Source organism: Hemiscyllium ocellatum, chromosome 7 (assembly GCF_020745735.1).
Source record: "Hemiscyllium ocellatum isolate sHemOce1 chromosome 7, sHemOce1.pat.X.cur, whole genome shotgun sequence".
In the NCBI taxonomy this organism is placed as follows: Eukaryota; Metazoa; Chordata; class Chondrichthyes; order Orectolobiformes; family Hemiscylliidae; genus Hemiscyllium; species Hemiscyllium ocellatum.
In genome coordinates, this window is record NC_083407.1 from 70,067,450 (window position 1) to 70,095,145 (window position 27,696).

At 38.9% G+C, this 27,696-nt stretch overlaps 2 protein-coding genes across 2 annotated transcripts in view; one reads left to right on the forward strand and one right to left on the reverse strand.

Moving 5' to 3' along the window:
• rbm45 (RNA binding motif protein 45) overlaps positions 1 to 27,696 on the forward strand; it is a 40,033-nt gene that overhangs the window by 543 nt on the left and 11,794 nt on the right. The window contains exons 2-7 of the mRNA XM_060827954.1: positions 11,948 to 12,070; positions 18,941 to 19,067; positions 20,418 to 20,555; positions 21,120 to 21,335; positions 23,891 to 24,026; positions 24,141 to 24,237. Of these exons, the coding sequence (XP_060683937.1) occupies positions 11,948 to 12,070; positions 18,941 to 19,067; positions 20,418 to 20,555; positions 21,120 to 21,335; positions 23,891 to 24,026; positions 24,141 to 24,237 (837 nt within the window). The remainder of the gene's footprint in view (positions 1 to 11,947; positions 12,071 to 18,940; positions 19,068 to 20,417; positions 20,556 to 21,119; positions 21,336 to 23,890; positions 24,027 to 24,140; positions 24,238 to 27,696) is intronic.
• Positions 2,922 to 5,423, reverse strand: LOC132817134 (calreticulin-like). Its single transcript, XM_060827330.1, has one exon. It carries the CDS (start codon positions 5,272 to 5,274, stop codon positions 4,033 to 4,035), a length of 1,242 nt encoding a protein of 413 aa, XP_060683313.1. The 5' UTR covers positions 5,275 to 5,423; the 3' UTR covers positions 2,922 to 4,032.

Here is a 27,696-nt window from a genome sequence, read left to right on the forward strand (position 1 = left end):
CAGGCTCAGTTTGCTGTAGAGTTGGGATGCGTTATTCCACAGTATCGATTCCGTTGTTTTAATGAAAACGAAATTATATTTCGAATGGAGAGGGAAAAAAAAGGCGAGGGGTTTATCAAAGGAGCTTAGATGAGAATGAAGCCGATCGTCATGAGAAAATGAGAACCAAACTTAGATAGGGACAATATTTTAAACAGTTGCGGGTTTGCTCCGGGTGCTCCGGTTTTCTCCCACAATCCAAAGATGTGCAGGTCAGGTGAATTGGCCACAGTCAATTGCACATAGTGTTCACGAACGTGTAGGTTTAGTGCATGAGTCAGGGGTAAATGTAGGGTAGGGGAATGGGTCTGGGTGGGTTACTCTGAGGGTCGCTGTGGATTAGTTGGGCCGAAGGGCCTATCTCCGTACTGTAGGATTCTAATTCTAATTTCATTGTACTAAGTGATGGCAATAATCAGCCGGCCCAATGATATCTGTGTAGTTGGGGGAGGGGGAGAATCTTGAGTTGAGTGACTTTTCACAACAGAAGTAACACCTAAGCCATAACTCATGATGGTGAGACCTGATCAGTTTTTCCAGCCTTAACATGGTCAATGATTGGGAGAGGGTTTGAGAAGCTTCGCTTTACTATACACATTTCTGAACTCCATACTGAGTCAGAGATGAGATTTTTATTTTGAGGGTTGAGAGATTTTGGAACTCTGCATCAAAGTGCTGGGAGTGGAGTCACTGAACATTACTCACTAAAAATCAGATGTCTGGGGGTAGACAGAAGTTCAAAACACTTATAGATCAACAATGGCAGGACATGCCCTTTTTCTGCTCCTTTTCCATGTGTTTGTATGAACTATGTGATCACTACCCCTAATATGAAATAGCTTAATCCCTGGTTGTTTCCACAATGATGTTGTTCTTGAAAATTGCAGGAAATCATGATACACACTCCTCTTCCATTACCTATGCAAGTTATGTTTGCCAAGCCATATGAAGCTGAAAGTCTACTTACCAGTTAATACATAAAAATAAAATTATTGTTCATTCTCTGACCAAATATTACTACATTTAGGGGGCGTATAAGTTTATTTCTATTAATGTTTGTTTTTTTGCCTCATGCCAATTTACCTGAGTCTGCAGAGATGAAGACCACTTGTGTTGAGCTGGAATCTTCAGACTCATAGTCTGAGGCCATCCCTCCTCCTTCATACATTAAGCCATATTCCTGGGAAGAAGCCATTTCAAGATGCTACTTTTCTAATTTGCTAGTTCCAGAAAATCTGGTTGTGTTGGTAATCCATTTTACCTTTGCTCCAATCTGGCACCATACCATGGCAAACTGTTGTAGAAATGTTGTATCTGTGCCCCAGCTGTGGAATTTCTTGTAATGGTGGTTTTTTTCTGTCCTTTGATCCCCTTATGCAGTCCACTGCCTTTTTCATTGATCCAGTCTGCAATTTTTCTTGATGTTGAGTCTCCTCAAAATCTCATGCTGTTTAGTAGTTTGACATATGCTTTCATAATTCTTGTCTATCTTCTTGAAGTGTGCATGACCATCCATCTTCCCTCCCAGCCTGTTGGGGTGGCCTCTTCCTGAAACACAATGATCTGGTCTCACCAGGTCTAGCTTCTCTGTGTCAGTCTTTCTCAGAATAAGGACCTGATAACTGAAACCAGCTCTCACTGATTGTAACAACCAGGATGGAGACAATGGGATGCAATTACATATTTCAAGGAGAATGCTGGATTACTCCTACCTACCTAAATTCTCTGTTCATCTATGCATATGATGATATAGAAGGTCAAAATTTTTAACTGGACTGTTAAGAAAAGGCACTGAAGGTGTCACAAATTTAATTCCAGATGTGCCTGCACGGCTTTGTCATTTTACCCACATGTTGATAGGTACAACTTGTTGTTTTAGCAGTTGGCTACTGAATATGTCTCAGCTATCATTTTAAAAAAAGTAAGTAATGTCCTGCAATGTCAAAACAGGTGCTCAGTTGCAGCTTTCTATATAAAATTATAGAATCTCACAGTACAGAAGAAGCCCTTCTGTCCATTATGCCTATATTGCCAAAAATACTACCTGCACTAATCCCACTTTTCCACACTAGGCTCTTAGTGGTTTAAGAAAAGGTCAGAAATCGGAGTATCACAGAATTGTTTTAGCGCATAGAAGGAAACTATTCAGCCCATCAAATGTGTGCCAGTGCTTGAAATCAGTCACTCATTTGATTGCATTCGCCTATCATTTTCCCACTATTGTGCACATTGCTCATTTTCAAATAGCCACCTAATTCCTTTCCTAACTACTTTGATTAAATGTCTCCTTCAGATTTCCTGACTGCATTTCAGACCATAATCACTGAAATTTTTTTTTTGCTATCACTTTTTTTATACTAGTTACTTGAAATTTGTGCTTTCTCATTCTTAATTCTTTCACATGGGAACATTTTCTCCCTACATGCTGCCCAATTCTGTTATGTTATATAATTTGACAGTGTATCAAGTGTTTCTTGGGGTTTTTTTTCTGCTTTAAAATGTAATCTATCTTGGAAAAGATTTAAAAAGGAGAAACAAATCATAATTCAAAAATTCTCTAATTCAACAGAGAAGTTGAAATAGATGTGTGAACATCATCCCATCACCACATGAGCTGTTCAAAAAATAAACTAATTTTGTACAAATGAAGATTTCATAATGAGTCTTGTAGCTTTTTTTCCATATAAGATTTCAAAATTTACGGTAGTCTCTACTCAGTTAAGGAAATTATTTTATCACTTTTGCTATTAGAGTAGTACTATTCAACTCCTTATTTATAGAAAACACATTGCATTTCTCTTACCAATATGCTTACTCTTTTAGAGTTCTGGATATCAAAGGCACGACCTGTACTTTACAGTTTGTCTTCCTTTTTTTTTTGTCATTTCACTTCCATTGGTATTTATTGTAGAAATGTGATCAAACGTATTTCTGTATTGCACGCAGAACAAGTTTTCCAAACAGTCATAGATTAAATCACCAATTTACAACATTTAAATAACGGATTAAAATGACAACTTTAGACTCTGTCTGTACAGAAATTTTAAGTCTCCTTTTGAATGTTGTTGGAAATAAAAGAAACCTTTTCCCTTCCTTTCCTTGAAACCCCTATAAAGAATGCAAAATACAAAGGCAAAAGTTGACCCTGGATTTGGAAAGAGCTGATAAACATCCATTATATATAACCAGTGCAGTCTTGCTCGACCCAATTGTTCTGAATGGAAAAAGGCAGCTATACAATTACAGTTGAAGCCTGTTAAATGGGGAACTCCCAAATGGAAGTGAAATTGGTCAATTTAAATCAGATCATCCCTAATGTTAATTCCCATCACCAGATTTTAATTACACTTGGGAAGAGTGGTTATCAAAAACCAACCAAAAAAAAAACTTATAAAGTAGTAGACCCTGGAAATTAACTGGCATCAACTGTAGAATCTCAAACATGCTCAAGTACACTGTTCAGTGTATCATGTTTACCTAGACAAATAGACAAAACAAGCTAATCTAACAGCATTGGAACCCAAATTTGGAAATTGGCAGCAAGCAAATAGATGAGGGCTTCTACCAAATTTTAACCTGAGGGGTTGACCCACTTAAACGTTTAAAAATGTTAACACCTCAGTTTAAAAAAAAAGCATAAAAATGCTCAGATGATTCCCAGGATCACCATCAAGTATTCAGTCAGGGTGGCATGCTCAAGATGCAAAACACAGCAATCCAAGTTCCACTCAGGTTTGAACTCTCCCTACTCACCATTAATGAAGCTGACCTCCAGCTATCAAAGTTTTGATAAGAAAGGTTTAGAAATTTCAGAAGTCCCCTCCTCAGTGGGTATCCTCATTTTCACCTTCTGCCCCACCCCTAAAAACCTGACTCATTTTTCTAAATTTGTTCGTAAACAAAAACATTCCAATAAGGGGTCCCAATTGCTTTGTGTAATTCTTTTCTGCACATTGCCCTGCTGCCATTCATTCTCAGCATTTATTACAATCTTTATAACTCATCCTTTTGAATGGTTTCAGTTTCATCTTCTTCCTCTTCCTCGTCTTCCTCTTTTTCTTCCTTCTCTTCATCCTCATCCTCTTCCTCATCACCTTCAGCATCATCCTCCTTATCCTTTTCTTCCTCCTCCCTCTTCTTCCTCTCCTCTTCATCCTGCTGTTCCTTCATTTTCTTTTCTGGCTCCTTAGTTGCTCCCCAGGTTTCTGTTCCAAACTTTTCAGCAAACTTTTCATCATCTGTGATCAGGAAGTTATCAAATATTGTTCCAGATTTAACCTGCCAGAGGTCCAGACCAATCACACCAATATCTTTGTAAAGGTAAAGGTTGTTATCTGGAGTGTACTCAGGATTATCAATTTCAGGATGAATCCATTTGCCCTTGTAATCTGGATTATCAATTTGACGTGGTTTCCATTCACCCTTATATTCACTGTTCTGAATCATAGGTGGCTCCCATTCACCATCCATCTCATCGTCCCAGTCTTCAGGTTTCTTGGCATCAGGGTCAGGAATATGCTCAGGTTTATCCCAGTCATCAGGTTTCTTATCCTCTGGATCATCAATCTTTGCACGCTCATCCCAGTCTTCTGGTTTCTTTGCTTCTGGATCTTTAATTTTCTTGGGTGGAAGGAAGTCCCAGTCTTCTTCCAAGCTACCAGATTCAGCCTTCTGGTTGTCAATTTTCACCTCATAAGTATTGTCTGGCCGGACAATGAGGGTGTAGAGATGTGAAAATTCGTCATCTTTGCAACGAATATCCTTAGAAATCAAGTGATTCTTCCCTTTGTAATTGAAAATCACATGGACTTTCTTTGTTCCTGGACCACAAATATCAGGACCAAACATAATATTGTAGTTTGAGTCTCCATGCATATCAGTTTGATCTAGGGTTGAGGGAAAGATCTTCACATATCCACCACCACAGTCAATGGTCTGCTCGTGCTTCACCGTGAACTGAACAACAAGAGTCTTCCCCTCGTTACTAAAGGGTTCAAACTTTGCAGACATGGCATAGAATCTGGCATCCTCACTTGTCTGGAGTCCTTTGTCTTTCTCAGGGTCACCATAAAATTTGCCAGAAGTCAGCTTGAACTTTCCATAGTCAGATTTGTGCTTTGATTCAACCCACCGCTGTGTCCAGGCATCTCCATCAGTAAATTCCTCCTTAAAATAAACGGTGGGGTCTGCAGCTGCCAAAGCAACCAGCAGGCAGAGCAGCAACCTGGTCCTCATCTTCTAGGAGGGGATGTACTCGACTATATGGCCTCCCTAAATTACTTATCAGGGGAAAGGGTGGACGGGCGCGGGCTCGTATTTGGGGTTTGGTGAAAAGGGGATGAATTTAACACGTGAACCGAGGAGCCTCTCACAGAGCTGAAGCCACCAGGCTACAGTTTGTCTTCCTAACAGTTTGTTTCAAAAAAAACTGCAGACACTGGAGTTCTGAAACAAAAACAAATTAGTGGAGAAACACAGCAGGTCTGGCAGAATCTGTGGGAAGAAAGCAGAGTTAATGGTTCAAGCCCAGTAACAGAAATTCTGATGAGTGCTTCATGAAGACATTTCACCACCATTTTCTCAAGGGCAGTTTAGATTAGATTAGATACTGTATAGGCCATTGGGCCCAACAACTCCACAACGACCCTCCGAAGAGTAACCCACCTAGAACCATCTCCCTCTGACTAATGCACCGAGCACTACAGGCAATTTAGCATGGCCATTTCATCTGATCCGTACATCTTTGGACGGTGGGAGGAAACCGGAGGAAACCCACGCAGTCTCGGGGAGAATGTGCAAACTCCACACAGACAGTCGCCTGAGGCTGGAATTGAACTTAGGACCCTGGTGCTATGAGGCAGCAGTGCTAATCACTGTGCCACCCCTAAAGGGATGGGTAACCAGATGGTGACACCCACGTTCCACAATCGAATAAATAAAATAAGATTTTGGACAGCGTTCTTCCATTGGAATCTCAATTTTGGTTTATCCAAGAATATTTTCAAGATTTATGCTTAAAATCTTGCCATTTCTGCATTTTCCATGTGATATGTTGAAATAAATGCTCTAAGGACAGGAAGAAATAATAAAAATAACAGCTCATAGTGTTTTATTTTTCACACGTCTCTTACATTTGCTAATTTAAAAATAATTCAGGATGTGAGTATTGCTGACTAGATCAATATTTATTGCCCATCTTCAATTTCCCTTGAGAAAGTGATGAGCTGCAGGCTCAGATATGATGGAAGGCAAGGAAGCAGATGATAGGAGTCTTGACAAAAATTTAAGTCCTCTCTACTCCTAGATGAGGTGCCCGCAGAGAGGATGACTGGTAATGTTGTCCCATTACCTTTTCAAGAAAAGGAAGAAGGGATCAATGAGACCATTCAGGGTAACCTTGGTGGTCAGAAAGTTATTAGAATTCTGAGGGACATAATATATTTGCACGTGGAGTGAGACCAATTAATCAGAGATAGTTAGCATGGGTTTGTTAAGGGACAGTAGTGTTTAACAAATTTTGAGGAGCCAACAACCAGGAGAATTGATAGGTTAATGCATTTGACCTAGTCTACATGTATGTTAGTAAGGCTTTTGATAAGGTTGTGAATGAATGATGTGCATGGTGTGCTTAGGAAAATGAGTTTTTGGCAACCAGGGTAATGTACTATATGGTGGACAGATCAGTGGCAAATGGATTTCAACCTAGAAAATTGAGGAAGGCATGTGGGGAATGCTGAGAGGGCAAGGGATTACACAATGTTAGTACCCTAGAAAGTACTGATGATCAAAGGGACCTTCATGTTCACAGAGCCTTGATTGTAACAGGACAGGTAGATAAGTTGGTTAAGAAGATCTGTGGGACACCTGTCTTTATTAGCTGAAGCAGCATGCAGGAATAAAGAGCTTATGTTGGAATGGTATAAAATTCTGGTTGGGTCACAACTGGCGCACTGCATGCAGTTCTTGTTATCACATTATGGGAAGATGTGATTGAACTAGAGATGGTGCAGAGGAAATTTACCAGCAGACTGTGTGGGTGAGAGCATCTGAGCTACGAGGAAATATTGGATAGGCAGGAATTGTTTTCCTTGGAACAGTGAAGATTTGAGAGGAGACCTGATATTGTGTATTACGTGTGGCATGGTGAGGGTGGATGAGATGGTGCATTTTCTTGTTAGTAGGCGGGTCAGTATCCAAAGACCATAGATTTAAGGTAAAAGACTGAGAAGAGTTGAGAAGAAATATTTTCACCCAAAGGATTATGGGAATGAGGAACACGTTTCCATGTAATTTTGTGGTTGTAACATGTAAACCGTGTTTAGATATTCACACATTGTTATAGTTTCCAAGGCTGTGGGCCACAGACTGGAAACTGGATTAATGTAGTCAGATCTTTGTTAATCAGTGTGGATACGATGACCTCCTGTGCTGTAAATATCTGTGAGGTCAAGCTTGAATGTTGGACATGGACTGCTTCAATATCTGAGGAGTATTGAATTGTGCCGAACATTGTGCAATCATCAACAAACCATCCCAGTCCTTTGATCTTGTGGAGCATTGATCATTGAGCAGCTGCAGATGGTTGGCAGATGTTTGGAGTGTATGTACGTGCCAGGCTCTAGATTCTAGTGAGGTTTTCTTTTTTCCAGCCAGGAAATATTGATTCATGTATGTTTTAATACTGAGAAGTAAAGAATTGCTGTAACTTGAGCTTAATCTTGTTAAGTTTTTATTTCCAGAGTTATTTTACATAAAGGCACCTCCAAACTTAAAACTGGTTCAGTCTACTCCAAAATATAGGAGTATAAGTTTTCGAAACCCCAGTTAATGCACATCCTATGAATACAGTTTAACGCTGAATTAATGATTACTGGCATCAATCCTTCTGCCTCTGTAGTAATATGAAAGAAGAGGTTGATTAAAAATAATTAGTGACAAGGGGCTTGTGGTGCAGGATAGTATCCTTATATCTGGGCTAGAAAGCTGTGGTTCAAGTTTCACCTGCTCCAGAAGTGCATTGTAACATGTCCATAACAAATAAATATACATTGGTCAGTGTCTGTGCATTCTGAAGACTGCTCACACAATATACACACTCCAGATGTGAGTTAAGAAACTAGAAATTAAATAGATATATGCTTGTACAGAAAAATTGAGGTTTTTTTCAGGGTCATTACAAGCTTAATAGAACGATAATACAACACTAACACCAGCCAAAAGTCCTACAATCGCAAATGACACAATGTAAAGCATAAGGAGCAAACCTCTGGGCACACAAAGGAAACTTCGGGAAACTGTGAGCTAAAGACACAGGAACATGTTACATCAAAGCATATGGAGTTTTAGATAGTCATAGAGATGTAGCCTAGGAACAGACCCTTCAGTTCAACTTGTCCATGCTGACCAGATATCCTAAATTAATCTAGCCCCATTTTCTAGCATTTAGTACTTATCCCTCTCAATCCTACCTATCTACATAACCATCTAGATACCTTTTTAAATGTTATTGTACCAGTCTCCTCCACTTTCTCTGGCAGCTCATTCCATACACGCACCACCATCTGCATGGAAACATTGCCCCTTTGGTCCATTTTAAATCTTTTCCCTCTCGCCTTAAACCTATGCAGGCTACTTTTGGACTTCCCCCACCTCTGGGAAAAGAACTTATCTATTTACTCTATCCAAGCCCCCCATGATTTTATAAATCTCTACAAGGCTACTCCTCAGCCTCTGATGCTCCAGGGAAAATAATCCCAGCATCTTCAGCCTCTCCTTATAGCTCAAACCCTCCCACCCAGGCAATATCCTTGTAAATCTTTTTGGAACCTTTTCAAATTTCACAACATCTTTCCTATAGCAGGGAGACCAGAATTGTACCTAACCAATGTCCTGTACAGTTGCAACATGACCTCCCCAACTTGGTTAAGCACACCAAATACCATCTTCACTATCCTGCCTACTTGAGGTTCCACTTTCAAGGAACTATGAACTTGCGCTCCAAGACCTCTTTGTTCAGTAACCCTGATTTGCCTTACCAAAATGCAGTACCTCACATTTATCTAAATTAAACTCCCATGTTCAGGCATGGAGCTTTCATTAAACAAAGATTTGAATAAGTTCAAAAAATTTAATATAAACTATCTGTTCGCTAGATGGCTGGACGTAGGAAAAAATTAAGGCCATTCTTCAGTAACAGCCAACAAATTACTATTGCCATTGTTCTTGAAATTAACAGCACTACATCATTGCAATTACATAACTTTCTATTCTAATCTTAGTGACGTAAAGCCTTAATTTAGCAGCAAATTTAATGCAACAAAGTACATGAACTTCCAGTATCTGACACTCGTAGCTTCTTTTGTTTGGCCAGTTCATTGTCTTCCTTGATAAATTTCAGACATAATGTTTCAATTTGTTCAATGAAATAATGTACTTTTCTGGTCTTTAGAGATAGTTGAAGGCATTATACATTCTGTGTATTCTGACTTTGGCTCTGCATGTCTAAACAAAGCCAAATCAAACATTGTAATTGTTTAATTTAAATTCACACCCTACTAGAACTAAAAACACTAAGTATTCTTGAGGGATATTAATTAAATTGTTATTTTCAGAGGGGAAGAGTAGCTGCAGAATAACGAGGGTGGATAGATTTCTGATCCAAATAAGTGTTTATAATCCATTTTATCAATATTTTTAATCAAAGTTCTTGTTAGCATTCCCAACATTCCTAAATGCAGTTCCTTAGCTTCTGTAATCAAAATTACAAATGCCTGTTTGAAGTTGTTAGGAAGGTTAGGAAGCTTTTTGGTGTCAGCGTTTTAACTGGTTTGCTCAGACCTACACTTACATATTTGCATGTTTTTCTTGATTCTAATATAATTTAATGATACACTTGGTTTATTGATGAACCGAGCTCTTTCATGTTTAGCATATAAGTACAGGGTGGTTACTTATGATATACAATACTGTTGTGCAAAAGTCTTTCAGATAAAACAATGTTCATAGAATAATAGAATCCCTATGGTGTGGAAGCAGGCTGTTCTGGCAGAGTCTGCTCTGACACTCCGAAGAGTGTCCCACTCAGACCCACCACTGCATTTTCCATGGTTGGTCCACCTAGACTGCACATTCCAGGACACTGTAGATAATTTAGCATGGGTAATCCACCTAACCTGCACATCTTTTGTAATGAGAGGAAACTGAGTGCCTTGTGGAAACTCATGCAGACATGGGGAGAATGTGCAAGAGTGTTGTCCAAGAGTGGAATCAAACTCTGGCCCCTGGTGTTGAGGCAGCAGTACTAACCACTGAGCACTATGCTCTGCATCATGTAAAACTTGCTGGTGAACTAGTGATTAATGAAGTAATGGGCTTGATTTGCTGAGGAGTGACATTTCACACAGGTTGGCACTCCAGTTTTATTTTAAACCAAAGGGAGTTCCACATTTCTGAGAGGAAATTCCTCTCAGGGCTCCCTATGAAATGTGGAGTTGTAGTTCAATTTTAATGTTTTTTTTTGTAGCATAGAAGTTGCAAGATGCTCCATTTTCACTGCAATCAACTGCTTAAAATTTAAACGTTGTGAGACCCACATTGCTAGCTAATAAAGTGTGATGTCAAGGTGCTGGGATGGGAATGGTGTGTTAGGGTTCCAGATGGGTAAGGGAATAAAGTGCCAGTTGGTGAGGGATTTGTGTACTAGAGTAGGATGCCAGTTGAATAGGGGGTAGGTTGCAGGGATCGAAGGCAAGTAGGATATCAGGTGGGCCTGATGCTATGTGGGTAGGGTGCAACTTAGCAAGATAAGTGATACAGTGCTTCATGTAGGTCAGGAAGGATGGAAGAAATTGGTTCCTGTGGGAGTCCAATGATCCAAGGGAGGTTATGTCCCCCTATTTTTTCCTGCTGTTGTATGGACCTCTGAGTTCCATGCGTGACAGCAGTTTCTGCAACCTGATGTCCATGTATCCATTTTCTGATTGGGATGCATGGGCCCTCTGAATGACTGTCTTCCTAGGGGTGTTGAGCTAGATCATTAGGGAGTCTAGTCTGCATGTGTGGTGGAAGCATTGCCAGGTCAGGATCAATGTGAGGTATGGTGACAAGCATCAGGTCAGTTTAATAATACTCAGGAGTTAAGAGTGTATTCCATCCTCTTAAGTATTACTCGGGAACTACTTTATTTTTGAGGGAACCCTCAAGGTCTCTGATTTTAAATGGCGACTTTGGAAGATTCTAGACACAAAGGAATTGCTTGACAGAAAATTCAGTTTCCTGGGTAATTCTTTCAGAATGTGCTATAATGGGGATTCTGCAGGGTCCCTTTGCAAAGTTCATTTCTGCATTGAAATAATGACTGTGTGATTAGTTCAACATCTAGGTCAATGCTTTTAAAGGAAATCAATCTGTAACAAAGGTATATGTGGTTTTCAATTTGCCACAAATTGCTTACTTTGCATTATTCACCTTTGGTCATAATTTGAAGAAACAACCCGTTTAACCATTAGCCTCCCCATTGCATATCTCAATTTGCTAAGTTTACGTTATGAGAACATAGCCATTTAGGTTTTAGTTCAGATTGTGGAGATGCTTTTAATGAAATGTATTAAGGGACTTTGAAAGCCAACACACTCCGTGTCCAAAGGAAAATAATATGTAGAATATAGCTGTTAATTTTCCCAGACATTTCTGTAATATTGTTATTTATATGTCATTCTGTATTGCAAATTTAATTGAACCAATAATTTGAGGTCCCAGATAATCCATTGATGTTGTTGCACCAATATCAATTTGTCTTTCCAATACAATATAAAACAATAGTTAGTGTTTGTAATGAGATATGCAGGCTCAGCAATTTGAGGTATAGTATTTTGGGAGGTGTCTAAATTTTCTGTTTTTAAAACAATAGGTCTTCATTGCACAGTCTAGAGGATCTGGCAGCCACCGTGATGTTGAAGATGAAGAGTTGACTAGAATTTTTGTCATGATTCCAAAATCCTATACCGAAGATGATCTAAGGGAAAACTTTAAGGTACACTTGTCTACACATGATCTTCTTAACTCCAGTACTATCTAGTGAATTTTTAGTTTCAAAAAGTATTTAAATTTGTCTCTTGCAGACAAATTTTAACAGCACTTGTCACAGGCAACATATTTTTTGTGAAAGGTGTCATTAAGAAATAACATTTGGAATGTTTGTATAGATTATACATCTGGTGATGGGGGAATGGGAGGGATTAGAGAGGGTAGAAAAGGGGAGGTACTGGGATAAATAAATTGCAGTAGAGCAAGGGACAAAGCAGAAATGGTGTCTTTTGAAGGGATGAAAGCAAGGGAAAACATGAGTAAAGGTAGGTTTAACCAGGTCCCTAACTAAGTTCCTACTGTGGGTTTACATTACATTAGCAAAACATTATACCCATATCTGAGCATAACCTAAACAACACCTTGTTAAGCTGAAAGTTAAAGAGAGACAATAAAAGACTCCGATGTGTGCAAGTGGGAACCAGAGCTATGGATCTAAGGATGGAATATCTAATGAACAGCCAGATGCAGCATGGAGTCTGAGGAGGGATAGACAGTTGATAGGCCAAAGTTGTAGTCAGTGTGATGGGTTAAAGTGTGTCTATTTTAACACAAGAAGTATTAGGAATAAGGATGGTGAACTTAGAGATCGGATCAGTACTTAGAACAATGATGTTGTAGCCATTACGGAGACTTGGACGTTGTGTGGGCAGGAATGGTTGTTCGATATTCCAGGGTTTGAATGTTTTAAAAGGAATAGAGGGAGAAGTAAGAGGTGGGGACTGGCATTGCCAATCAAGGATAATATAACAGCTATGTAGAAAGGGAGGTTGAGGAGGAGGATTTGTCCGCAGACTCCGTGTAGGTGGAAGTCTGAAACTGGAAATGAGCAGTCACTTCATTGGAGGTTTTCTACAGATTCTTCTCCCCGCATCGAAAAGAAACTGAGACCCCGAGGAACACATTCATAGACAGATTTTGGAAAGGTGCAGAAGTAACAGGGTTGCTGTCATGGGTGATTTTAACTTGCCCAATATTAATTGGAAGTATTTTAGTTTTTGTCAGGTGTGCCCGGGAAGGATTTCCTGACTCGGTATGTAGATAAGCTGTCTAAAGGGGAAGACATATTTGATTTGGTGTTTGACAACGAATCAGGCCTGGTGTCTGATCTCTTAGTGGGAGAGCATTTCAGTGATAGTGATCGCAACTCCCTGACCTTTACTATTCTCATGAAGAGGGATTGGAGCAGACAGTATGGGGCGGGGGGGGGCTTCAGAGGGTTACAAGGTAACCAAGAAAGAACTGAAGAATGGACTTAAGAGAGCTAGAAGGGGGCATGAAAAAGCTTTTGCAGACAGGATTAAGGGAAACCCTTAGGCATTCTACACTTGTGTGAGAAACAAAAAGATGGCCAGAGTGAGGGTAGGGTTGGTCAGGAATAGTGGAGGGAAATTGCGCCTGGAGTCAGAGGAGGTAGGGGAGGTCGTTAATGAAGACTTCGCTTCAGTATTCACTCATGATAGAGGCCTTGACTTTTGAGCATGAAACAGGCTGATATGCTGAAACAGGTTGATGTTAAGAAGGAGGAGGTGCTGAAAAATTTGAAAAACATAAGGATAGGTAAGTCCCCTGGGCTAGACAGGATATACCCAAGGTTACTACATGAGGCAAAGGAAGAGATTGCTGTGCCTTTGATGATAAACTTTGCATCCTTGCTGTCCACTACAGTAGTGCCAGATGACTGGAGGGTGACAAATGTTATTCCCTTGTTTGAGAAAGGGAATAGAGATAATCATGGGAATTACAGACCAGTCAGTCTTGTCAGTGGTGGGAAAATTATTGGAGAGGATTCTAAGAGGATTTATGATTACTTTGAAAATCATGGTTTGATTAGTCAGCTTGGTTTTGTGAAGGGCTGGTCATGCCTCTCGAGCCTTATTAAATTCTTTGAGGATGTGACAAAACCCATTGAAGGTCGAGCAATGTCTGTGATGTACATGGATTTTAGCAAGACATTTGGTAAGGTTCCCTATGATAGGCTCATTCAGAAAGTAAGGAGTCATGGGATACAGGGAGAATTGGCTGTCTAGATACAGAATTGGCTGGCCCATAGAAGACGGAGATAATAGATGGAAAGTATTCAGCCTGGAGCTTGGTGACCAGTGGTGTTTTGTAAAGATCTGTTCTGGGACCTCTTTGTGAGTAAATGGAAGGGTGAGTTAATACGTTTGCCAATGACACAAAGGTTGGTGGAGTGGTAGATTGTGTGGAGGGCTCTTGTAGGTTGCAATGAGACATTGACAGGATGCCGAACTAGGCTGAGAAGTGGCAGGTGGCGTTCAAACTAGAAAAGTATGAAGTTATTCACTTTGGAAAGTTGAATTTGAATACAGAATACAGGATTAAAAGCAGACTGGAGGAACAGAGGGATCTTGGGGTCCGTGTCCATAGATCTCTCAAAGTTGCCACCCAAGTTGATAGGGTTGTCAAGAAGGTGTATGATGTGTTGGCTTTCATTTGCAGGGGGATTGAGTTTTAAGAACCACGAAGTTATGCTACAGCTCTATAGAGCCCTAGTTAGATCACACTTGGAATATTGTGTTCAGTTCTGGTTGCCTCATTAAAAGAAAGATGTAGAAGTTTAGAGGGTGCAGAGGAGATTTACCAGGATGCTGCATGGACTGGAGGGCATATCTTATGAAGAAAGATTGAGGGAGGCAGGGCTTTTCTCATCTGAGCAAAGGGTGAGAGGTGACTTGATAGAGGTGCACAAGATGATGAGAGGCATAGTTAGAGTAAATAGTCAAGAGACATTTTCCCAGAGCAGAAATGGTTATCACGAGGGGGCATAATTTTTAAGTGATCGGAGGACGGTTTAGGGGAGATGTCAGTGGTCAGCTCTTCACACAGAGTGGTAGGTGCATGGAATGCACTGTCTGTGGTGATAGTAGAGTTAAATACATTAGGGACATATAAGTGACAAATAGACACATGAATGATAATAAAATGAAGGGTATGTAGGTTAGGCAGAAGAGGGTCCCATTCCTGATGATGCGCTTTGCCTGAAACATCAATTTTCCTGCTCCCCTGATGCTGCCTCACCTGCTGTGCTTTTCCAGCATCACTCTAATCTTGGGTATGTAGGTTAGTTTGATCTTAAAGTAGGATATCAGGTCGGCAAAACATCGAGGGCTAAAGGGCCTGTTCTGTGCTGTACCGTTCTATGTTCTATGTAATTGTGTAATTTGTAATTAATGTGCTGTATGCTGTTTTGTAAACTTGAATATTTTGGGCATGACACATTTCACTTCTTCTGAGGATCAATTTTTATGGGACAATAATTTGAACTTTTTATGATTTTTGGTGGTCACTTGATTTTTCTTATCCGGTTGTTTTATACAAGTCGAATAATTTAGCTCACTTTCAATATCTGCCTAGTGTTAGCTTGATTCTGCTACCGAACACTGAGTCATTAATTCATTATAAGCATTGTTAAGACTAGGAGATTGCATTATAGTCAGATTATATTTGAGAGAATTTGATAGATTTTTGGGTAGAGGTGTAGAATAATGCAGGAAAATGGAATGAAAGTCAAAGATAACCAAGACCTTGTTGAATAGTGAAGAAGGTTCAAAGAATCTAATTATTCTTGTGATTCTAGTGACCTTGAAAAGTTTATCTTTGTCAACTGACTCAATTGTAACATGATGTTGATGCAGATACAGTTGCTGGGATTTTACTGGCCCACTGGTGGTGTAATCCTGTTGCTGTGTCCGTTACATAGTGGCACAAATGGCTTTGGCTTGGCTGCTCACTGACTGGAAGCGAGTAACCAATACAAATAATGAAAGAGCCAATTGTTGCCCATTTACCCAGGCTACCGGAATTTACTGAGTAGGCTCTGTGATGTGGATACACTGCCATCTCCTTTGGAGGTTCTGGATCAGTGGTGCTGGAAGAGCACAGCAGTTCAGGCAGCATAACAGTGCTTTAGGAACATCTCCGAGACACCCGCACCAATCAACCACACCGCCCCGTGGCCCAATATTTCAACTCCCCCCATTCTGCCGAGGACACTTCAACCCCAGGGCATCAATGTGGACTTCAACAGTTTCCTCATTTTCCTGTTCCACCACCTCATACTAGTTTCAAACTTCCAGCTCAGCACTGTCCCCATGATTTGTCTGGACTTGTCCGAACTGTCTAGCTCCTTTTCCACCTATCCACTCCACCCTCTCCTCCCTGACCTATCACCTTCATCTCCTCCCCCACTCACCCATTGTACTCTATGCTACTTTCTCCCCACCCCCACCCTCCTCTAGCTTATCTCTCCATGCTTCAGGCTCACTGCCTTTATTCCTGATGAAGGGCTTTTGCCTGAAACGTCGATTTCGCTGCTCGTTGGATGCTGCCTGAACTGCTGTGCTCTTCTAGCACCACTGATCCAGAATCTGGTTTCCAGCATCTGCAGTCATTCCTTTTACCTCTTTTTTTTTAATCTCCTTTGGAGGGGTCACCTCCAAAGTGCTTCCCAGAATTGAGAAAGTGCTTTTTGTTTCCAGGGGCCTCATAGTCAAAGTAGTGCTGTCCAACAGCGACAACACCTGAGGTCAAAGTTGAATATCTTTGACTTATGAATATTAAGGCCTTCTGCTTTACCCTGACAAACTTTTCATGTTTCCTTTACCTCAAAATTGTGGGCACCCTGATGCTCACCTTGCAATGTTAACATTGACCATCCCTTTTATTAGCGCTGCCAAGTTGCTGGGCTTCTCATTGCTGCATCTGCAGCGTGGAGAGTCAGCTGGCTTATCTTATTTGGACAGCAGCTCCTGAAATAGTCTTCACCAGGAAGGCTGTTGATGTGGTTCTGCTGAATACCGGACAAGTTTGGTATCTCCATGTGGTCCCATGTCAGAACTTAACCCATGCTTAAGAATCTCAGCACCATTTTAGAATCAAGTGTGAGCAAGAAATAGGTAGGGTCTAAAGATATAAACCTCCAATTATAAAGTTGAATATAATAAGAGGTTAAAAACATAAGAAACAGGAGCAGGAGTAGGCCATTTAGCCCTCGAGCCTGCACTGCCATTCAGTAAAATCCATCTCCAAATCAGTAAGATCGTGGCTGATCTACCCTAGGCCTCCACTCCCCCCTTCATAACCCAAACTTATTTACCCCTCAGTTTTAAATGAGTGCTCCCTAACTTGAGATTCCCCACTACAAAAACCATCTTCTCAAATATACCTTGTCAAGCCCTGTCAGAATCTTGCTTGTTTCAATGAGATCATTCCCTTGTTCTTCTAAACACTGAATAAAAGCCCAACTGGGTTAACCATTTCTTCATCTCAGGATTCAGCATAATGAATTGCTTTTGAGCTGCATTCAATGCCAGTGTTTAAAATATTGGTACCAAAATTGTGCACAATATCCCAGTTGCAGTTTCAGTAGCACCCTTTTATAGTTGTAACTAGACTTCCTTCTCTTGAATTCTAGCCCCTATCAATAATGACCAAAATTCATTTCCTGCCTTAATTACTTGAGACACTTGCATGCTAACTTTTTTTGTTTCCTGGATTAAGAACTCCTAGAATGCTTCTGTTTCTCTAAATAATAATCTGCATTTCAATAGTTAGTAACAAAGTGCGTAAACTCACATTTTACTCCAGTAAACTTCATCTGTCAAGTTTCTCCTCAATTTGGACACATTACACTCCATCCATTTGGTATACTTTCCTTTATTGGTCAGCGAGTATGAGTTGGGAGGTCATGTTGCAACTGTATAGGATATTGGTTAGGTCACTGTTGGAATATTGTGTGCAATTCTGGTCTCCCTCTTATTGGAAGGATGTTATGAAACTTGAAACGGTTCAGAAAAGATTTACGTGGATGTTGCCAGGGCGAGGGCCTGACCTATAGGAAGAAGCTAAATAAGCATGGGCAATGGAGCATCAGAGGCTGAGGGGTGACCTTTATCGAGGTTTATAAAATCATGAGGAGCATGGATAGAGTAAATAGACAAGATCTTTTCCCTGGGGTGGGGGAGTCCAGAATTAAACGGCATAGGTTGAGAGTGGAAAGATATAAAAGAGACCTAAGAACCAACATTTATGCGCAGACGGTGGTGTGTATATGGAATGAGCTGCCAGAAGAAGTGGTAGAGGCTGGTACAATTAGAACATTTAAAAGGAATCTGGATGGGTATATGAATAGGAGGGGTTTGGAGAGACCTGGGCCAAGTGTTGGGAAATGGGACTAGATTAATTTAGGGGATGCCTGGTCAGCATGGATGAGTTGGATTGAAGAGCCTATTTCCATGCTGTACATTTTCTATGACTCTATTCCCTCTAATTATATTAATAATTATTTGATAAATAAATATTTGAGACCATAGGGCTGATCCTTCTGTTACTCGAGTAATTATGTCTTTCCAACTTGAAAAAGACTCATTAATTCTCTCTGTCTCCTGTGTATTAACCAGTCTTCAATCCATGGTAATACATTACTCTCAATATTTTGATCTCCTGTCTTGGGCAATACGCTTTTTAACTGTAACCTTATTGAATGCCTTCTGGAAATCCAAATGCCTGGCCTCTGCTGGTTTTCTTTTATCAACTCTGGTTGTTATATCCTTGAACTGTAGCAAATTTTTAAAACATGATTTCCTTTCACAAAACTATGTTAACTCTGATCAGCAATAGCTTGTTTTAAAAACAGTGTTGGTTAATAATATTCAACTTTTTAGGATGTTATCCTATAGCAATCAAGCTTATTTATCTTTTATATTTTGAAGCTCTCTACAATACAAATAATGGCTGACAAATAACTTCTATAATGAAATGTTGAATTCTAACTCAAGTTTCTGCTTCTACTTAGGAATTTGGAGATATTGAATATTGTAGTGTTATCAGGAACAAGGGCACAGGAGAGAGCAAAGGCTTTGGCTATGTGAGGTTCCTGAAACCATCTCAGGCTGCTCAGGCCATTGAAAACTGCGAAAGATGTAAGACTTGTTTGCAAAACTGTAGATGTTTGAAAATAGAACTCAGCACCAGGAATGACGAATGCTAGAATCATTTGGGGTATTCCTGAAGATGTTAACTGTAAAACTGAACAGAATACTTGTGTATTTGTCCATCAATTTAATTAAATATTTTGTCATTGACTATTTTTGAGCTTGAGTTAAAAGTAGATGTTAAATCATTTCCAAAAGTTGACTGTTGACTATACTGGTGGAGTAGTATTTAATAGTGTGGTAGCTGTGACATTTCTGCCACAGACCACAATATCTTAATGAAGAATTATTATAAAATCCATCTGTTAAATCTGATCTGTTCTCGTTGTACAGATTTTAGGTAGCTTGTGCACGCAGCGCAAAACATAAGCCTGACTGGGATCAGCTGCTCAGATTGGCATCCCCATATTTTGGGGAGAAGAGCAAAAGTTTTTTTTAATCAAGTAATCAATTAAGTTTAGTCCCAATTCAGTAAGTGTCCAATATAGAGGTACTTATAAAAATTGGTGATGGGAAAAATTGCAACTGTTAAAATTATTATAAAATCAGCAGTTGGACATTTATATTTTGAATAGCACTAATCAGCATTAGATCTTTGCATTAGATTGAAATCCTATATTATTAATCCCTAGACAAGATTTTTTTTTTTGAAAGTGAATTATAAAGTTTTGGGAAGGAATTGTGCATCATAATGATGTCTGTTATTGAGAGAGATTCTAATGCAAATCCATGAATTAGTTGAGAAGGTATTTATCCATAATTTTGGTCAAGAATCCACAGTATTTCAATGTTGAAAAAAAGCGAATTATTGTCACCACTTGACAGATGTGTCTCTCACACAACTATAAACATCTAAAATTAAAATTCTCCTACATTTTTAATGATTCTTAGTATCTAATTGGTGATTGTGTAAATGTATTAGAAAATTACTTAACAAATTTCTTGTGTTCTATTCCTGTACAGCTGTTGCAGATGGGTACATGTCAGCTCAGCAAATATTAGAACCATGATAGGCAACTACCAAATAGTAATTATCCTTTTAAAATATAGTTAGGCGATGAGACTTAATTTGCAGCAAAATGTATTTTAGCACTGAAACTATGGGTGTAGTGGTTAAGTTATTTAAACTGTAATGTTGTAGTTTAGCTACCATCTTTCTCTTGTATTGCAAAGATTTTTTTGCGTTAATTGTAAAATACTGTAGCCAAAGAAAATCAAACACATAAATAATGGCAGATAAAACCAAATGGGAAGTTGTCTCTGTTTACAGTAAATGAAAATTTAGTTTATGCCTATCTCCTGCTTAAAATAATAATGCATTTCTACATTTTTGCATAGCTTTTAAGGCAATACTTGCGGAACCAAGGAACAAACCTACATACTCTGAGAATGACTACATGGGTGGAACTAGACAAGATCCCTTGTCTTACGGGTCAGGATATGATCCTCCTCGTGGTCAAACTATGTTTCCTTTTGGTATGTGTACATAGTTAAGCAGAAAATTAGATGGTAAGAAATATAAAGTAGTTAAAGTGCACCTGTTTATGGATATAGTGTATGCATAAAATTGAATTAATAAATTGTTTTGAAGTTGGCGTGACTACTTTAAAACTTGCCATGCAATAGAAGAAGAGCTGAAATTCAGCATTGCAGAATTACTTCAAAGCAGGCTTTGGCGTTAAATAAAGCAGATGTGATTTTCTTTTTCAAAAAAAAACATGCTGCTTTGGAATAAAAAAAATGAAGAATATATGCTTAAATGGTGATCGTTTCTTAACGATTGTCCCTTTTTTTAAAAAATCATTCTCAGAGCCGATTTATCCCTGTCCAGTTAGAGCTTCAATTCTCTTCTGTGATAATCATGTTGAAAAAAGTATTTCAAAAATTTGCATCATTAAACCTATTCACTAAATTTATAGTTTTTTTTAAGGTAACCATAAGATGTAATAAGCCACATATGGTGCTTTGTTCTATTACTGTTGGGTGCCACATTATTTATTCATAAGTATTTTTTTTGTGTCTGATTATATGCTGATGCAGGTGAATTCGCTAACTTTGGAACAAGTGAAATGAGAGGTGGTGAAATGAGAGCTGAAATTAGAAGTGAAATGAGAGGTGGAGAAAATATATCCACATGTCTTTCAGTGTCTACTAGAGGACTGCTGTCACATGAACAAGTTTATAGTCTCTTTGATATTATCCCAGGACTGGAATATTGTGAAATTCAGAGAGATCCCTATATGGGTTATGGCAAAGGCAAGTACTAATCGATAAAACAAATAATTGATCACTATCCTTTAAACTAATTTCCACATTCTATTCATCCCTTCCAGTGCATGCATACATTCTTGGGATTATTTATTATACTCTGAACTGATTCCATCACCAGCTTCCCTGTGCAAGTACATTCTTGTGATTATTTATGACCAGTTAAACTTATTCGCTATTTCATATAATGCATGTACATATTCTTTGGAGTTACCCCATTACGTTTTGAGCTGCATAATTGCCTGAGTCATCTACTACTGATATTACATTCCTGTTGTGTGCAATTCTGAACTCCTTCCTATCAGAAAGATGTTGTGAAACTTGAAAGGTTTCAGAAAGGATTTACAACAATGTTGCCAGGGTTGGAGGATTTGAGCTATAGGGGGAGGCTGAACAGGCTGGGGCTGTTTTCCCTAGAGCTTCGGAGGCTGAGAGGTAACCTTAGAGGTTAACAAAATCACAAGGAGCATGGATAGGGTAAATAGACAAAGTCTTTTCCCTCTGGTCAGGGAATTCAGAACTAGAGGACATAGGTTTAGGGTGAGAGGGGAAAGATATAAAAGAGACCTAAGGGTCAGGTTTTTCACACAGGGGTGATACGTATATGGAATGAGCTGCCAGAGGAAGTGATGGAGGCTGGTACAATTGCAGCATTTAAGAGGCATTTGGATGGGTATATGAATAGCAAGGGTTTGGAGGGATATGGGCCGGGTGCTAGCAGGTGGGACTAGATTGGGTTGGGATATCTAGTCGGCATGGATGGGTTGGACCGAAGGGTCTGTTTCCGTGCTGTACATCTCTATGACTATCTCTCTCTTCTCTTTTGGAGAGAGAACTAGTATTCCATATTTTCCTGGTGACTTGGGCATGATCATTAATTAGGATAATTTCATGTTTTAAAATCCACATGGTCTGTTCCATATTCACAAAACATTAACAATTTGGTTTTTGCTTAAGTTACATTGGATTGTAATCAAACGTTTTGAAATGTAGAAGATGTATTCTTTTTGCTCATGTCAACTGAAAGTAATTATTTATATTATAGCACTTAATTATAACTTTCTAATAACTTATGCATAAACAGTACAGGGATAGAGTATTTTGAGGTATTTTCATGGAAAATGTTTTGATCAGAGAAAGCACACCTGCTTTTTACTAATGCCAGTATGTCATAAAGTCACAGAATCATAGAGATGTACAGCACGGAAACAGACCCTTTGGTCCAACTTGTTCATGCCGAACAGATATCCCAACCTCATCTAGTCTCACTTTCCAGCACCAGCCCACATCCCTCCAAACCCTTCCAGATGCCTTTTAAATCATCTTATCCAAATTATTTAGTTTACAATCTGATGCTGGTTTAGGTATTTGGACAGTTCTTATCACACCACAATAAAATTTTAGTTCAATGGGTTTTTGTTTGCTTAAAAAAAGTCAGAACCTTAGTGTGTCATGCTAATGACCATTAGCATTGGACTTTCTGTGCATTTGTTGAGTTGAAAAATGTGTATTTAAGGAATTTGGCAATTGATAGGAGACACTGAATATATGTTTTTTATTACCCCAGTAGTTGCCTCAGGCATAAAAATAATATGTTCCCATACTGGAACTCTGATCTGTCATAAATAAGAGTGCACAACATTTTGGTCTGAATCTGACAAAGGATTAAATGAGTGTCATCAGGATTTGGTTATGAAATCTTGCAAAACCATCTATACGTCTCCTCATTTGAATTCAAGAAAAAAGTTTGAAAACTGAAGAAACCAGTGAACTTCGGAGCAAATCTTATTGAAATATGGAAGTCTCACTGTAAAGCTCCAACTTTAAATCTGCGTCAGTTCAAACATCATTTGTAGTAACCCAAAAGCAATTAAGCCAATGTATGATATAAAACAAATACTGGTAAAACATTTCACTTTGACATATTTATATCTGCATTCTGAAAGCTCAGGCTAATAAGAATGTTGTCGTTTGCTGTTCGTTATTTCAGCACTCCGAAAACTTGTAATTTCAAATAAACCCATTGGATTAAACCTGGTATCGTGTGACTCCTGACCTTGTCCACCCCAGTCCGACACTGGCACCACCACATCATAACTTTGTTACATATTATAGTGCATAACTTGTGTTGTCTCATCTCATTGTAAGCGGAAAGTTGAAGGCCTCTCTTACCTATAGATGACAGTGTACATATTTTGACTGCTTATACCAAAATATGAAAGATATCAGTGTAACAAGATGTATTTTGAAATATCAGGGTTTCTATTTGTATTTAAAACTAGGATTTACTATTGAATTGGCAATTCTGCATTAATTTCCTTGATAGTAAAATCCTGATAATATGTTACTCTAATAGCTTGCGTAATCTTTGAAAATTACAGAATAATACATTTGTTTAAATTCATCATCTCCATAAGTTTTTTTTTGTGTGAAGAAAATGAAATTGAGCTATTGCATATATAAGAGAACTGCTACATGCTAAATGTGGGATAAGCTTTACTTGGGAAGTACTGAGTACTGATGTTTACAGAATTTTGTTTTAGGATATGCTATTGTTCGGTACAGCAATGTGGCATCAGCAGTATACGCCAAAGAAAAGCTTCACGGATTTGAGTACCCACCTGGTAATAGACTGGGAGTCAGTTACATTGAAGGTGACTCTGGTGATAGACGAGCAAAGTGAGTATGTTTCAGAATAATGTTGAAAGCTGACCTCTACTTTTTTGTTTTTCATCATCAACTATTGCTTATTTAAATAATTGTTCCAATCATTGTTTCCTTATTCTGTTTTAGCCCAATTGGAATGATGGCTTTACAACTTGTGGCGGCTCAGATGATGACACTGGCCTGTAATAGTCCTGTTGGCCAACAGATGATGCCAACATCACCTGTGAGTACGAACCATGAGATTTCTTATGTTTTTAAAGGTGGTTTATTTTTGGTTTGGAAGATACTACTTTTGTTTTAAAAATCATTGTTCAGTGTTTAGTTTTAAATATTGCAGGTAAAATTCCCTGTATTCGATGTTCTGTGTAATACTATACCTGCACTTGCAAAAATAAATTATTGAAATCTATTAATTCCTGTTAATCTTTCACAAGATTTTATTGGAGAGGAGGAGTTTAATATTGGATATTTGAGCTTCTATAAAAGTATGATCTATTCTCTGTATTTGAGGATTTTGTTTTATTTTGTAACTACACTTTGAGATGTTTTTCTGTTCATGCCATATTATGTAATGTTAGCCTCTATGGACTTGTGGCTACCTGAGAATTCATCTATGACAAATGCCATTTTATTGATAAAACAAAAATGTGTAATAGGTTCTATTACAAGAAAGATGATCTGTGTAATTGTTTGTTATCGCAAAGCCAGAGTGACAAGTGATGAATCAATATTTAGATTGCAGGCTGGTTGTTGCTAAGGAAATCTACATAGAAGTATATGTTGCTTATATTGTTTCGGTTTCTGCAAGATTTTTTGTGCTACAATTGCATCTAGTTAAAACCGCATCACCCTGATTCTACAATGCATAGTCAGTCATTTCGATTTCAACTTGTACATATAACCTCTGTCGTGAAATAATGTATAATGCAGCAGATTTTATTGATGCCATACATTTTGTTACATTGAAATTAGTTATTTAAAAAACCCTTTGTTCTGCAACAAGCACATGATAGATTTGCATTCTTAAGTTCACTGCAATCCTCATTGCTTACAGGAGGCACGTTTAGACAGACAGCATTTGGTAGGTGTAATAGCCAGAATAACATTTTTTGACAGATGAAACCACAGACGAGCTCCATTTTTTCTACCTTTTGAGAGGTAGCTTGCCACAAGTGGCTTGCCAGTTGTGACACAGTTGGAAAACCATGATTGTTGCTCACCTAAACCTTAGGATGCAATGAGACAGGATGCCAGGGGTCGTTATTGCTTTACTTGAGCTATGTTAATAATTCAGATTTAGGTGTGCAGGGCGTAGGTTCAAAATTTTGTAGATGATGCAGAATGGGGAAATAATGATTAACAGTGAAAATATTGTGGAAACGGTAATGATTGACTTCAGGAGGGCACATACTTGATTTTGGCAATTGAAATTTAATGTGGAGAAGCTTAAAGGAATAAATTTGTTTGAAAAGAAAAAATCTAACCCCTTGAATATAATGTAGAAAAACGTGACTTTGCTCATTTTTTGGCAGGAATAATATAAAGCATATTACTTAATTGGACAATTAAATACTGAACGCTGAGATATAGAGGGATCCAGGTGTTTCTAGGATTCTAATTACAATAAGTTAATATGCAGCTCCAAGTAATTAAGAAGGCTAATTGAATTGAACATAACACTTAACAACGTGATGCATCACCTCTGAGACATTAATGAGTCCAGATGTCAAATGCTGTGTGTAGTTTTGGTCTCCTTTTTTTAAGGAAGGATGTAAATGTGCTACATGTGGTTCAGAAGTGTGTTACAGGATTGTTAACCTAGAATGAGAAGGTTGGTTTGTGAGGAAAGGTTGAACAGACTGGACTTGTTTTCAGTGGAATTAGAGTGAAGGGTGACTTGATTGAAGTATATTGGATCTGGAACGGTCTTGACAAGGTGAATGTAAAATGGACAGGTCTGAGCACCTCCTCATGGGTCTGCTCCTGAGCCTGGCCAAATTGGCCATAAACAGGTCCAGGCAGCGGGCCGTGGAGGGGTCGTTAGGGCCGACTGCCTGCCCCTCTTCCGCGGTTACGTTAGATCCTGGGTGTCCTTGAAGAAGGAGTACGCGGTGTCCACCAACACCCTGGAGTTGTTCAGGAAGAAGTGGGCGCCACAGGGAGTGGAGTGCGTTATTTTTCCCCCTCCAACTCTATTTTGATTTAATCTCTGCCCTCCCCTTCACTGTCTGATCACACAGCATCGCCCTTTGATGTGAAGGCACTGCTTGTCACTGGCCACTCAGGTGTTTTCCTATCTTCCTGGTGGTGAAACTGACTAAATAATTTGTGCACCTTGTGTCTTTCACTGTGTCTCACACCTGCACACACACAATATGGATGTTGGAGAAAAAAAGAAAAGAAAAATAAAACAAGGGTGTCATGGGTTCTGCTCACTGAGAGCTGGCTCTGAGGAAGCTGGACAGAATTAAAAAAACAAAAAAAAACAGGAGATCCACGTAAACATTGCCTTTATTGGACTTTCACTGGCCATATAGGTGTTTTCCTGGTGGTGGAAATATTGAATATTCAAGTCTTTTGCACATGGTGTCTTTTTTTTAACTGAGTCACTGCACAATATGGGTGATGTGGGAAATAGAGAAAAAAATAAACAGGAGTGTTCGACTGCAAACAAAAAAAATGAATATAAAATGGATGTTTTCTCTTTTGTGTGGATCTAGATTAAGAGGCATTGTTTTAAAAACTTCCAGAGCAGAAATGATTATTTTTCCTGAGGGTTGCGAAACTTTGAAATCTTCTGCCTCAGAAAACAGTGGGAGTATGGTCACTGAATAGTTTTAAGCCAGAGGCAAACTTAGTCCCTTGCCTTATATGAATCTTTCGTAAGGGGGAAGATGGGAATATAAAATTCAAAACACTAACCATTTAGCCATGGTTGTTTTAACTCACAGAGCAGATTTCAGGGTCTACCGTGGCTTACTTCTGCTCCTAATTTGTATGTTCATAGAGGCATTGTGCTCAGAGAAGGCATTTTAGCATTAGATAAAACTGTTAACACAAGTTCATATTATTGAAAGTGGCTGAACAGATTGCAGAATTGTTCAAAAAGGCACATAAGATATTGGGCTTTATAAAGACTAATGGAGTATAAAAGCAACTTATGGTAAGCCTTTATAAGATGTCTGAATCTCAACTGAAGTATTGTCTATGCTTCTGAACGTTGTATTAGTAATGGCTTTATGGTGTGTGCAGGAAAAATTAACAAAATGGTACCATTGATGAGAAACTTGTGTGGATAGGTTGGAGCACTTGGGGAGTCCTAGAAGGTTGAAAGGGGAATTAAATAGAGGTTTTAAAAGTCATGAGGGTCTACATAGAACTGATAGTGAGAAACCTCTGCTGGGCATGAGTTTAGAACCAGGGGCACATTTTTATTGACTGGCAAAAGGCAATCAGCAGTTAGCAGTATGAGGAAAGGTTTACCGTGGCACAAAATGGTTAAGATCCGGAAAGCATGAATGGATTCCTCCTGGTATTGATGAACAAAGTGAATGAGCAGAATTTTCTCAAAGTTGGAGTTATCAATGGCAATAAATCTGTAAGCAACACACAGTTGATGATTCTGTCCCTTAAGATTTTGGGTGACGGCTCATGAGGAATTTGGAACTGCCCTTCCCCTAAA

What these genes read in the sequence shown, in the direction of transcription:
- LOC132817134 (XM_060827330.1), bottom strand. Translation starts at nt 5,274, where the DNA reads ATGAGGACCAGGTTGCTGCTCTGCCTGCTGGTTGCTTTGGCAGCTGCA.